Source organism: Pezoporus flaviventris, unplaced genomic scaffold, assembly GCF_033815535.1.
Source record: "Pezoporus flaviventris isolate CSIRO_AGI_PZ_B2104156 unplaced genomic scaffold, CSIRO_AGI_Pfla_v1 ptg000213l, whole genome shotgun sequence".
NCBI classification, from domain to species: Eukaryota; Metazoa; Chordata; class Aves; order Psittaciformes; family Psittacidae; genus Pezoporus; species Pezoporus flaviventris.
In genome coordinates this window covers 6,368,834-6,381,337 of record NW_026892761.1, presented here as the reverse complement: position 1 = coordinate 6,381,337, position 12,504 = coordinate 6,368,834, and the positions used below count along the sequence as shown (strand labels likewise).

At 41.9% G+C, this 12,504-nt stretch overlaps 1 protein-coding gene across 1 annotated transcript in view; it reads right to left on the bottom strand.

The window, feature by feature from the left end:
• The window catches only part of ARFGEF2 (ADP ribosylation factor guanine nucleotide exchange factor 2), a 36,304-nt gene extending 24,052 nt beyond the window's left edge, over positions 1 to 12,252 (bottom strand). The window contains exons 1-9 of the mRNA XM_061441647.1: positions 11,954 to 12,252; positions 5,698 to 5,728; positions 4,799 to 4,922; positions 3,479 to 3,625; positions 2,737 to 2,916; positions 2,100 to 2,319; positions 1,361 to 1,432; positions 924 to 1,069; positions 380 to 510 (exon numbers count right to left, since the gene is read on the bottom strand). Coding sequence (XP_061297631.1) covers positions 380 to 510; positions 924 to 1,069; positions 1,361 to 1,432; positions 2,100 to 2,319; positions 2,737 to 2,916; positions 3,479 to 3,625; positions 4,799 to 4,922; positions 5,698 to 5,728; positions 11,954 to 12,092 — 1,190 coding nt within the window. The 5' untranslated portion in view covers positions 12,093 to 12,252. The remainder of the gene's footprint in view (positions 1 to 379; positions 511 to 923; positions 1,070 to 1,360; positions 1,433 to 2,099; positions 2,320 to 2,736; positions 2,917 to 3,478; positions 3,626 to 4,798; positions 4,923 to 5,697; positions 5,729 to 11,953) is intronic.
• Positions 12,253 to 12,504: the final 252 nt, after the last annotated feature.

Here is a 12,504-nt window from a genome sequence, read left to right as displayed (position 1 = left end):
GTAGAAATCAGCCCGCAATGATTTTGGACAACATCCACCACCTTAATTTGGAGATTTTCCAGCTGTATTAACATCGTAGTCTAGGACAACAGAAACAACTCAGTGCCACTGAGAAGTATTCCCTTACTCCCCCATCAAAAGCACCACAAAAAGCAAAATCAAGGCCACTCTGACTAGTAAGATTAATAAGCCCATTACACAAAGAAACCCTCAAGTATTTAATTTTTAATAATTTGAAGCAAACTTCAATCCTAGGTTCATCGGGTAACTAAAGGGCCTGACAGGTGCATTTTGAATACCAGCTTTACTCTACAGCAGCTACTTAACTGCCTCCAAAAGCTACCTGAAGAAGACAATATAATAAATATTGTCTCATTACTTGGGATCTGGTGGTCCATCACCAAGTGGTTTCATAGAGAGTTTGCACAACGACCTGAACACAAGGAAGGCATCCTTTTGTAGTACATGGGAAAATCTGGCAGCAGCTTGATGTCCAGATACATCTGTTTCCTTGAAAGCAAGAAACACAACATCAGATCCTCAGTGAGACACAGGAAGGAAGCAATTAAGAAGATTCCACAGCTCCTCAGAATTATCTACAATTTTTTTAACAAAGACACATTTGGCAAAGTTTAAATTAAACCTAAACAGGATTACAAGATATTCGGATCTTTTCACGTGTGTTAACTGACTCTTCCTTTCTGCCCCCACCCTGTATTAAAATACAGCCAACATAAGCAATTTTAGAAGAGTTTTCAGTATCTACTTAAATCACGGTTCCTGCTTCAGTTTTCAAACTCAAGGAGGACACATACATCAAAGCTTCTGCCCCTTCTCTCTCCAAAATCCCACTGTACTAGCTGGCATGATAAACACATTTCTTCTTTCCTAAATACATGTTAGCATCCAGTGAAGTTACTTACCAGATTATCAGTCGAGGAAACAGACTGCCCATCATCTGGAATCCCATTTGTTTGTACATTTTCATTACTAGAGCCAGAAAGAATTTCTGCAGTCTCTAATGCAGGTAGAGCTTTAACTGTTTCTGTTACCTGTTTTTCTTCAGCCACTAAAGGGGAAAAAGGAAAACTGCTTAAAATCACCCACTGAGGTTTTTGTATCCCATGGCTTTGCGAAGCTCTACAACCAAGTGGGACAGAATTAGCACAGGTAAATTAGAAAGGTTATTAGCTACCAGCAAACGAATAATATTGAGAGACAAAAAACAATTCTTCCTGCCTCAATAGGTGTTCTTGACAATATACTCGGTAACAAAAAATAACTTCCATGCTTTTATATTCACAGGAATACAAGTTTGTCAATGCACATGCATCTGGCCTATTTTAGGAGATTTTGTTACCTTTCACAGCTGACTTGACCACATCTTCTAAGATGCCTTTAACCATTTCCTTTTCTCCATCAGTTGTGACCTCTAATGAAACACACAAAGAGACAATTTTGAATCTAGTGCTTTCATTTTTTAAGGAAGATTAAAAGGAGAAACATGACAGAGGTAAAAAGGTTAAAAATTGTAGATTTTCTTTAGCAGTTCTCCTCTAAAGCCACTTTCAAGAAGTCACACAAAAATACTCATTGATGTTATTTCTATTGTTTATATCAAAGCACTCATTTTTAATGCCGTGATTTTGTCATCTGTATTTCTCAACAGCTACAAACTTCTAGTTTTGGAATATCCTACATTCCCAATTTGGAAGCAGTATTTGCTTATGACAAGGTCTTCATAATACATATCATTTTTACCACAGGACTTCAATTACCTCAAAGTGATTCTGTCACTTCCCAAGAATTGCCATTATTCTCCTCCTTTCCTTCCCTTTATCAACCTAATCAAGTCTAACTCCATTATAATTCTAAGCAAATAAACCATATATAATTTTAGAATTCTAGGGATAACATGAACCCTTCTTCAACAGCTATAATGTAGACACTATAATGTAGAGCTAAGGATGGCTACTAAGAAAAGCCAAGCATTATCTGAGTCAATAACCCCAGTCACTTCTCCCCAAGATAGCCTAAAAGAGCATTTTCCAATAGAAGGATTGTAACTGAAAGCAGCAGACACAACTATTCTTGCTCACCTGATGCTGACAGAGTCAGATCCTGCTCCAATTTCATGTCTCCATTTTCCACCCTCTCAGGCTCACCATTTGTTAATTCCACACTTACAGGAACAGTGGGTTTGCCTTCCTGATAGCTGTGCTTTAACTGACTGATCTTGGGAGACTTGGACACTGCTTGAATTGCAGGAGACTGGGATTTCTGCTGACTCATTTTTTCTACTTCTCTGGATTCCTGTATCTTGAAAAAACAGCATGAAAAAGTTAATCTAAGGCACAAAACAAGGTAAAGGAAAACGGATGTCTATGATGACTGATGTTCCTTTGTGAATTCACATGTTAACAAGAAAGAATCAGTGAATATGTAATCACTTGGCCAGTCAAATTAAAAAGATGCACTTCAAGCTTATTTTAAAAGCATCCCATCATTTGTTTATACCATGCCATTTGGCAGAAACTACAATGTGAAACCTTGTTATCAGAATAAGCTTCATAATTTAATCAGTCAGTGTGATTCACTGCAGGATTTAACTGGGGTTTTTGAAACTATAAATCAATAGATACCCAAGTACAATGGCAGACCCATTAAAAATAAAGACTTCTCTGTTCATTTGTCAAACCTAAACATTTGAGATGAGCAAAAGTAATCACTACTTACAGCTTGATTTTCCATCCGTGTAAAAATGACATTTAACATCTGTGTAAGGGTAGCTTTGGCAGTTGTCTGATTAATAAGATTTTTACTGGCCAGATAGATGTTGTAGCAGGTTCTAACAGTCTGCAGAATTGTTCCTTCATGAATTTCTATATACGGAGATGTTACTGCAGTGAGGAGAGCCTGAAAAAGTCCATAAAATAGTAAAAATGAAATCTAAGCAAATAGGCAGCAATACACTTCATGCAGGTCTTCCATACTGATCAGTGGGTTTGTTATGAAACACGTATCTATTCATAAGGTACTACTATGCCTTGTTGAGAACATACACTGCAGATCTCTCTAGAAAAACAGACAGGAGAGCAGACAGGCTAGAGCAGCAGCCCATGATACTGCATCACAGTTAGTGCCTTCAGATGAAGGCTGATAGCAATTCATTGGCCTAATGAACATGGACATTACCAGCCTAGATGAAGAATATCAAGCTGTCTGCAAGATAAGTATCTAGGCCACAGCTTAACCCAGAAAGAAGAACAAAAGTACTCTGCTTCACCAAGAGGAAATACATTTCACATGCCAATTCTGACATTGTAATAGCCTCCCTGTATTCAGTGACACATGTAACAAGGTAAGAAGTGGAGAAACTGGGCCTAATAATGCTTCCCATTATTGTATTTTTCCCATCATAAAATCAAAGACAGAGAAAGCAAATCAATACTGCACCAAAATGAACCAAATAAAATACCTTAATTATCTGCAGTTGTACTCCTTCATCTGTTTGAGGACCCTGAAAGCAATTGCAAATGGTTTCAACTATTCGGTCAATCAGCCGTTTTCCAGGAGCTCCACTGTCTGGAGCATTGCCAGTGATATGTCCATATGCAATGAGTTTCTAGGTAGAAAGAATGCAGGTTAGACAACCACAGATACAGTTAGGTATTAAAAAGACGTTTTAGACAATATACCTCACTTAACCAGTTTTAACACAAATTTAACAGCGCCAGTAGTCTGGCTACCAGCTACTTGGAATTTGCATATCTGGAGAAAACAAACTTAAGTAAGTGATACACAAGCTTTTGCCACCCATACCATTTCTTCATACTATAGCCAAACAGAACTTTTAAACATCAATCTTTATACCTATTAGAATCATAGAATAGTTAGGGTTAGAAAGGAGCTTAAGATCATCCAGTTCCAACCCCCTTCTATGGGCAGGGACACCTCAGACTAAACCCTGCCACCCAAGGCTCTGTCCAACCTGGCCTTGAACACCGCCAGGGATGGAGCATTCACAACTTCCTTGGGCAACCCATTCCAGTGCCTCACCACCCTTACAGTAAAGAACTTCTTCCTTAGATCCAATCTAAACTTCCCCTGTTTAAGTTTGAACCCATTACCCCCTCTCCTATCACTACAGTCCCTAATGAAGAGTCCCTCCCCAACATCACTACAGCCCCCCTTTAGATACTGGAAGGCTGCTATGAGGTCTCCATGCAGCCTTCCCTTCTCCAGGCTGAACAGCCCCAACTTTCTCAGCCCCTCTTCATACATGAGGTGCTCCAGTCCCCTGATCATCCTTACGGCCCTCCTCTGGACTTGTTCCAACAGTTCCAAGCCCTTTTCTTCACAACAGAAAGGTTCTGCCCACGCAATTAGCTGAAATTAAGCTGCATTTATTTTTTCTTTAAGAATCTAACGAGGAACAAGGTAGAAAGATTCCAGAGTCTGACCTCCCATCACATCAGCTCTGCAAGAAACACCATTGCTAATACTCCTTTTAGAGCACCACAGATGAAATACCGTTACTGAATAATGTAAGCATTCATAAGCTTCAGTAAAGGCTTACTTCACTGTCAACACTTCTGACTATGACAGGACACGCTTTCAGCCAAGTCTGATGGTAACCTATTTTATGTGGTTTATGCATCCAGATAGCCACAGTGGGCATCTGCACAGCTGTGTGCACTCTGGACAGTCTTACTGCTTCACTCCAAGAATGCACACAAGACATTTGTAACTGCGTGTTTCTCCATTCCACTCTGCCATGTTTAAACAGAACGCTTACCTGTAAACAATCCAGTGAAGTGCTGACAATGCGTGGAGACTTTGACTGGCAGGCTAGTTCAAAAGGAAGGAAATATTTATCTGCTTCAATGAAGTTTGCCTTTGGTGGAGTAGCAGTGCCTTCTCTAGGTCAGATAAGAAGAGTTATTAATTTTTCTAAACATGTGTATCACAGCAAACTACGCTTCCCCCTTTTCCAGATTTAAAGCTGAACGGTACCTAACAGCATACAAATGCAATGCAGGTTTATCTCACACATACTTTCTCAAAGGAAGTTCAATCTTAAAAAGCCACACAGAAAACATTTTACACTTATTTATATTGCATCTGACCTCTGCATATATTCTTCAACTTAACTCTTTCTTTGCGACACACCAACACTGCCCTACTACTTGAAAGACTAGGGAACTCCTACAGCTTAAATGATAAATCTATCAGTTATTTTGAATTAACTAAACAGGGCTTACATGAGGGATACTAAACCAACAGAAGCCCATTTTGGGGCTCATTTTAAAATCATAGCACAGTGGTGGAAGAGTGTTTTAAAAATGTATTCTAGAACTAGGAAGTTAAGAGGATATACTATCAAACAGGGGTTACCTACTGCTCTTTGCGATTTCCTTTCAGGCTATATTAAGCCCAGTAAAAGGAAGCGAAAAACTAGCAGCTTTTAGAAGTTTTGCAAGTTTTTCCATAGTGAAATTCAGAGGCAGTTATGGCTTGAGGAGCCATAGCCACAAACATTGTGTAATTGGAACACATGGGCCATATGTTTTTGTCAGGCAAGTATGTAACTGAGTATCCACAAACTCACTGCTGTAATGTACATGCACTCTTCAATTTCCACTATCAAATTATTCCCCTTGCTGTCTTCATGCATAGCTTACAGCAACTATTTACCTTTGCTTTTCCAGCTCAGTTTTTATCTCATCTGGAAGAAAGAAAAAAATAATCAGAGCACTGAACACCCAACATGTTATCATTATCCATGACACACATAAAGCAAAGCTGTTTTATACCAGAAGTCTTACACTTCAGTATTTGCTGCTCCTTTGCTGTAACATCTTCAGAGACTGTAAACAGTTACTGGAAGGTGCATCTCAATTTTTACATGAAAAAGCTAATTTTTCCAAACATTCTTAACAAAAGATACCTTTAGAACACACAGGTATGGTATGCAATTTTTATTCAAGAGTAAGTCTACATCACAGAGCTCAGGTCTGCAGAAGTCTTTAAGCCACTGCATAAACCATTAGTTCCTGTTAACTACAATGCTAGTTAACCTGCCTTTGTTAACCCTGACAACATGACATCAACTCACAAGAGATAAGAAATTCCACATGCATGCTGTCATTTTGCCAGCAGAGATTTTCTTTTGTTTGTTAATTACACGTTTAGAGAGCTTTTCATAAAATTAATTACAGAAAGAAAATCCAACCAAACCATAAAAGTTTCTTGTTACTCCTGTACACAGCAGCAAATCCCAAAGATCCCAGCATGGCTTTTTCAGGATTTCCAACATATCGCCATGATGCACAACACAGGCCAGAACTGCACTACCCCCCACACACAGCCTAAGCACTTACTGTGAACACTGACATAAAATCAGCCAAAACAGCACACGCAGTAAGGCTGCACAGCTACTATCATTTGTAACACCACATGGGTTCCTCTCCATCTCACCCTACATTATATGCTGGCTCAGTATCACGCCTGCAGAACTTCTTTTAATGGCGAAGTTATCAGAAACAGATCATTCACCCAGTACGTGTTTTCCACAACTCTGGAGGGGCACCACTGGTTGGGATTAGATGTGCGCAGTTCAGATTATTTTGGTGCTCTTTCTGAGCCTCAGTTGATTCTTCTGCGTCAGAAGCACCAACACACAAAACATACTAACAAACAAGGACTACAACAAACACATACTACAGTATGTTTTTGCACAGTCCTACTCTTCAATGGACATTACAAGAATTAATCCTTGCAGAGTATGCCTTTTTGTAACTTTACTACCCCTATTTTATAGGCAAAATGTACAGAAAATGCAGAGGAAACCTGCTATTCTATTTGCCATATTCTCTCATTAATGAAAGTCAACCTGACATCCATTAGCAATAAACGACATAACAAGACCTGAAATAACATTATCCACCCTCCAGTCAACAAAACAGCCAACAGAAAAATTGAAGAGTCACAGACCCACAGGGCTCCAAGGCTCTGTACAGAAGGCCATTTCCTCATGAAGTCCAGCATGTAAACAACCATGTCCAGCAGTTTTAAAGGTGAGACAATTCTCACTTGCCAGTACTGCATAAGCCAACAGCAAGGCACCAAACCCAGCCCATAGCCCCAGTGCCTGGGATTACAGAATCAGAAGTACCTTTGTAGCTCTGTGACAGTGCAAAAACAGCATCATCATCCCCTCATACTTCAGGCTTCAACTGATAAGGAGAGTGAACAGAATGGAGACTGTCCATAAGAAATAACCAAGGTTTCCCATGCCAAGGAGACTGACACTATCAATCTTAATACAGCACCACTTCTTGGATCACTGTTTACTTAATTTCAGTATCCAAGCTGGTTTACCAACAATGCGCCCATTCAGAAGTCAATTCAGCAAAATTTTAATTCAGTTCTCTTGATTTTATTAGTTACCCCATCCTTAACACCACGTTATGATCCACAGAGCTCCTGAGAACAACACACATTAAAGGACCCAAAGATGTACTGGAAAAATATGTAAGACTAGCATCCCATACAAGAGCAACAACCATCTCACTCTCAGAGATACTCCATAGATTAAATAAATAAATGTAACCCAGGCCTAAGTTCCCCACAATTTTATTATATAAAGGTGTTCTAAAGCCACATGAAAACATAACAGTACTTCAGTAGATAATGCTGGCAGAAAAGAATAAATGAGAGCACAAAACCAAATTGCAGGCATGCCTCTGCTACTGACTGCATCAAACTGGTTTGGAAATCTCCACATCTGAAATGCTCATTTGGTGCTCTGACAGCGAAACAGAAACCATTGCCTTATTGAAGTCCATTGTCACGAACACCTTGCCAAGCTCTGACCAGGCACAGCCAACTTCCAGAAACCTACTGCCGCTGCCACTCTCCTCTTCCAGTCATAGGACCGAGGGACACAGCTCAATTCCATTCTGCAGAAGAGAGTGAATTTTGATCAGCCTCTGGTCACTACAGCACAACGCTGACCCCTAACTTGGTGGTTTTGCTATAGAGCTACCTGCTACTCCCAAGGCCAGAATATACCAGCATACATCCCACCTATTTAGCCAGAAATATCTCCAACTCAGGCACTATGTGTGCTGCCTGCTCAACACAAGTCTTTCAGCATTCCTACCAGGCAAAAGAACTGGAATAACAAGCAAAGCCTTGCAGGAATTTCTTCCAGAGCTTCTGGCCATAAAAAACGCAGGATGAAGCTCATGCTGTGAGCAACTACCTTCCCACAGTAGATGGATGGTTTAAGTTTGCTTGTACTGAAAACTACATATTAAACCAGAGGAAATACCTGCCTGCCTGCAACTATATGCATCCTATGCTAATGTCAGTCAAGTTTTTTTTTTCAGTAGAAGCAAACTAGTTCCTGTGCAGAAAATGGCATCGCTTGTGTTAGCACAAGGACACAAGCAATGTCTTCCCATAGCTTGTCACAACTCCAGACAGCAGTGCCGATACAAACACATGGAACAGCAGCAAAAGCTTTCTTCCTCCCAACCCAGACAAGTCTACTGCATTGCCTAATTCCAAGCTACCTCCAACTTCAATAAAAAACCCCTGACACCCCACATTTATTGATTCTACTGATCTATAGAGAAGCCTTTAGACAAGGCTGACACAATGAAGCAAGACTATCTCCTCTGCCCCAGAGCTGTCAAAACACGCTAGCCAAGAGGTTACTAAACTAAGAAACACAAACTTGTTTTAGACATCCATCATCTATAGAAAGGGACGACTTAAACACGCAACTAGATTCCCAAGTGAAAGCATGGCTTAAGAGATGATTTTTTAACAAGCTAACTAAGCAAAATCTGTTCTTACAAAGCCTGAAGATCTGTACATGGAGGTGCACAGGCAATCAAAGGACGTCACATACCCAGGCTGGCTGCATAGCATGTCATTAAAAATAGCCCTAGTAGGGCAAGAGTAGTAGTTTATGAGAGGCTCAGGCATACAATTAGCATTAGACCAATATGAACTCCTGTGATACATACTGTGTTCCACTGCAAAGTTTTCAAGGTAGCGATTATTTCAGTACACTTACTAAGAACCATGTGTACCTAGAGCTCCATGTAAATGCTTATTAAGCAACTACTTTCATACAATACGCTGGCTGTCTGCTAAAAACAAGTTTTCTTAAAAACACAGTTTTCTAAAGCAGAGCAGAAAAGCTGCTCTGTTTAAAACCCCCCATTTCTCCCTGTCTCTCCTGGGGCTGACTGGCAGAGAGTACAGGATACAACCGTTACACCTACTGATGAAGCAAGAGACTGAATGCCCTATTCAAACTCTGCTTGCTCAACATTTAACACTGTATATTTCAAAGGAGGGAGTGGAGAGAGCGAAATAGAATCCCCCCCCAAAAACACCACTGGGAACTAGTTCTGTTCCCTTTCTTCCATACTCCTTGTGTTTATGTCCTGTTTGAGCCTATATTATTTTTCATGTCTACAAAACCATGAACATATTCTGCAGTTCTAGACTGACCAGTATTAGTCCAGTGGAAGGTATAGTACTAGGAAAGGAAGAGAAAAAAAAAGGTAAGAACATTTTAAATTAGAATGAAAGAAAATCTGCATTTCCTTCATAAGAAGGACAGCAATTTTCAGTAGTAAATTACTTTAGTTCTCAGGAGTTGAACATACTCAAAACTATGAAGAACTTGGGTAAAAGAAAACAAAAGCATCATTCCCACAGTTAGAAGTATAGTCCTCTTTCTCACCCAGCAAAAAATTTAAAGCATGTGCAGTCAATAGAAACACTACCGCAGCAACGCTACAGCAGAAACTGCAGAAGTGGCTGCAGGTTAACTTGCATTAGGTAGTTGTAGAACACAACTCTCTACTTAGAAAAAAGATACCTCATCGACTTCCCTACTTCCAACAGCAGATATAATTTACACACGTGCTGTCTCTGTGTTGAATGGTTTATAAATGGTACAATACCTCAAGGCTCCATTAAAAATACCATTGTACACACAATACAGCACAGCAAATGGAATTTAGTAAGAGGCAGAAAGGAATTATTGATAGCATGACAAGGAGAAAAGAAGAAAGAAGACAACAGCTGACACAATTACCAGCTTCATAAAGTTAACTTTATATTTCTCTCAAACTGAATTAATTTGACTCAGTTAACTCAATTTATTATTCAAAATACTGAAGCATCTTTCATCCAAAGCAGTATGTGTAGATTATGAAGTCTGGCCTCAGTTCCTCAGGCTGCTAGTAATGTTCTTCCCACATTTCTTAGCATATTTACAGGGCTTGATAATTAAGCTAACACTTTTGAAACTGAAATCATAGTCCGAGTAAACAAAGTATAAGCTTAACTAAACTATGAAAGTCTGATTTTTTTTTTTCATTTGAGCAAAAAAAGAGCTTAAACAGAACAAGGGGGGAGGGGGAATCACATGTAAATAAAAGAAACAATATTCCTCTTGGCAATTTAAAATGATGCAACATTCACCAAATATAAGAGACCCTTTAGTACAGTAACCGGGGCCCTGCTAGGGCAGGACAGTTGGGTAACGGAAGGTTATCTGTTCATGCTGACCTCTGCTTGTTTTAGTCCAGCAGCGCACATGGACTTTTTTTTCCAAGCGAAATTAGCAAAAAAATAGTCCATCATCACAGTCATTAACTACTCTCAGATGTACTGTACCCTAAAACATGCAGATACAGAATAGTTACAATCTACAATAGGTGGCTATTGCACAATACCCCTCTCCCAAAATCATAACCTTTGATGTGTTAGCAAACATAAAGACCTTCACTGGGAATCTTTCAAGAAAGCTCCTTTCTCACCCTCTAAATATATTTACCTAACAGCAACACAGTTTCCCCATCCTGTAAACGGTTGGGAGCATGCTGGGGAAGCTGGGGAAGATATCAGGAAAAGGAAGCAGTAATAGGAGTGTGCTGGGGCACACGTGTTACAGCATTGCTCACAATGTTAACTTTAAACAATACTAAAGAATACCCTTCTATCTGGTTAGCTTTCTCTAGATATCTCTACAAGGCAGGAACTGTAGGAAAGATGAAAACGACAGCTGTTTCTCAAGCTCGCTTTCACAGTGCATTGGTCAGAACTTGCATCTGCCCACCTTATGTACTCAACCTGCCTTCACTTCTCCCAAAAGGCAGCGTTTCCAAATTAAATGAAAGATATTGGTGCAAAGCAACCAAAACTGTAGGAGATAGGGCACTTTTGCAAATTAAGAAAGGCCATAGCGAACTCCAGCTGCTTTAAGCAGCTGCCTTTTCCCCCCTTCACGGCACACCGTATGCTTGCAGGAACTTTAACATAGACATCTGTATCACCAGTTTTGTACTTGCAGATTTCAAGATCAGGCTGCCAACTACACAGAAAGTGTTTTCAGTTCTGCAGGACACCATACACACCGTATGTATTTGTCTACACTGCTGACAGTCTTTACGCAGTCAAAACATGGGTTGAAGATAAGAAGTCAGTAGATTACCAGCCCTGGGAGACTTAAGATGCCACAAGCCGAGGGCCTTAAACACCTTGCTTCCTATTTTAAAAGTTTATAATTAATTTTCCCCAAACCAGTTGCAAAGTGACAAGCCCAAATCCCCTTTTGTTTCACATAGGGACCAGAACTTAACAAAACAGGTATATGGGGCTTTCCCCTCGTTTTTGCACGTCTGGTATTAAGAGAGAGAACTTTCTCCCCGGTCTGAAGTGCCGAGCCGCAGCCTGTCAGCTGGGGGCTCGGGGCTCTCCTGGCCCTCCGGGACCCGACGCGGCGGAGGGCACCTCCCATCCCGCCTCCCGCGCTCGGGCCGGGGGCGCAGGGTCCGTCACCCCGCCGGGAGGGCTGGCGGCTCCAGCCGGTGGCCGGCGGAGGCGGGGCAGTCCCGCGGGCCGTGCCGGGCGGACTCACCCAGCGCCACCTGGCAGGCTGTCCGCAGCTGTCCGTGCGGGGGCCGCTTCGCCTCCTTCTCCGCCAGGATCTTCTCCAGGGCCCGCGACACAAACATGCTTTTGGTGCGGGCATCCTGCTCCCGGGCCGCAGGCTGCATGGCGGGGCGGGCAGGGCTTCGCCGGGGCCGGTGCTCACACCCCCATCACCCGGAAGAGACGCGCCTCACTCAGCAGCCGCCACCGCGCCACCGCCACAGCGCCGCCATATTGGCTCCGTCACGTGACTCAAAGTACCACCCCGCCTTCCAACGGCGACCTCCGACCCCTCCGGCGGCGCCGGCAGCGACAGGAGACGGGGGTGGGCGGAGCCTGACACCGGTGTGGGCGGGGCTTGCATCGGGGGCGTGGCGGGAGCCAGCGTGCTGCTGGAAGCGAGCTGGTGGCTGTCATTAGCTGTAATTAACAGCACCTCCCTGCAGCTCTGCGCTCCTGGCGGGCTGCGAAGGTAACTGCAGCCACCAGGGCGTGCATGGATGCTGCTTTGCGCCCCCGACGGGTTCCCGCCCCCGC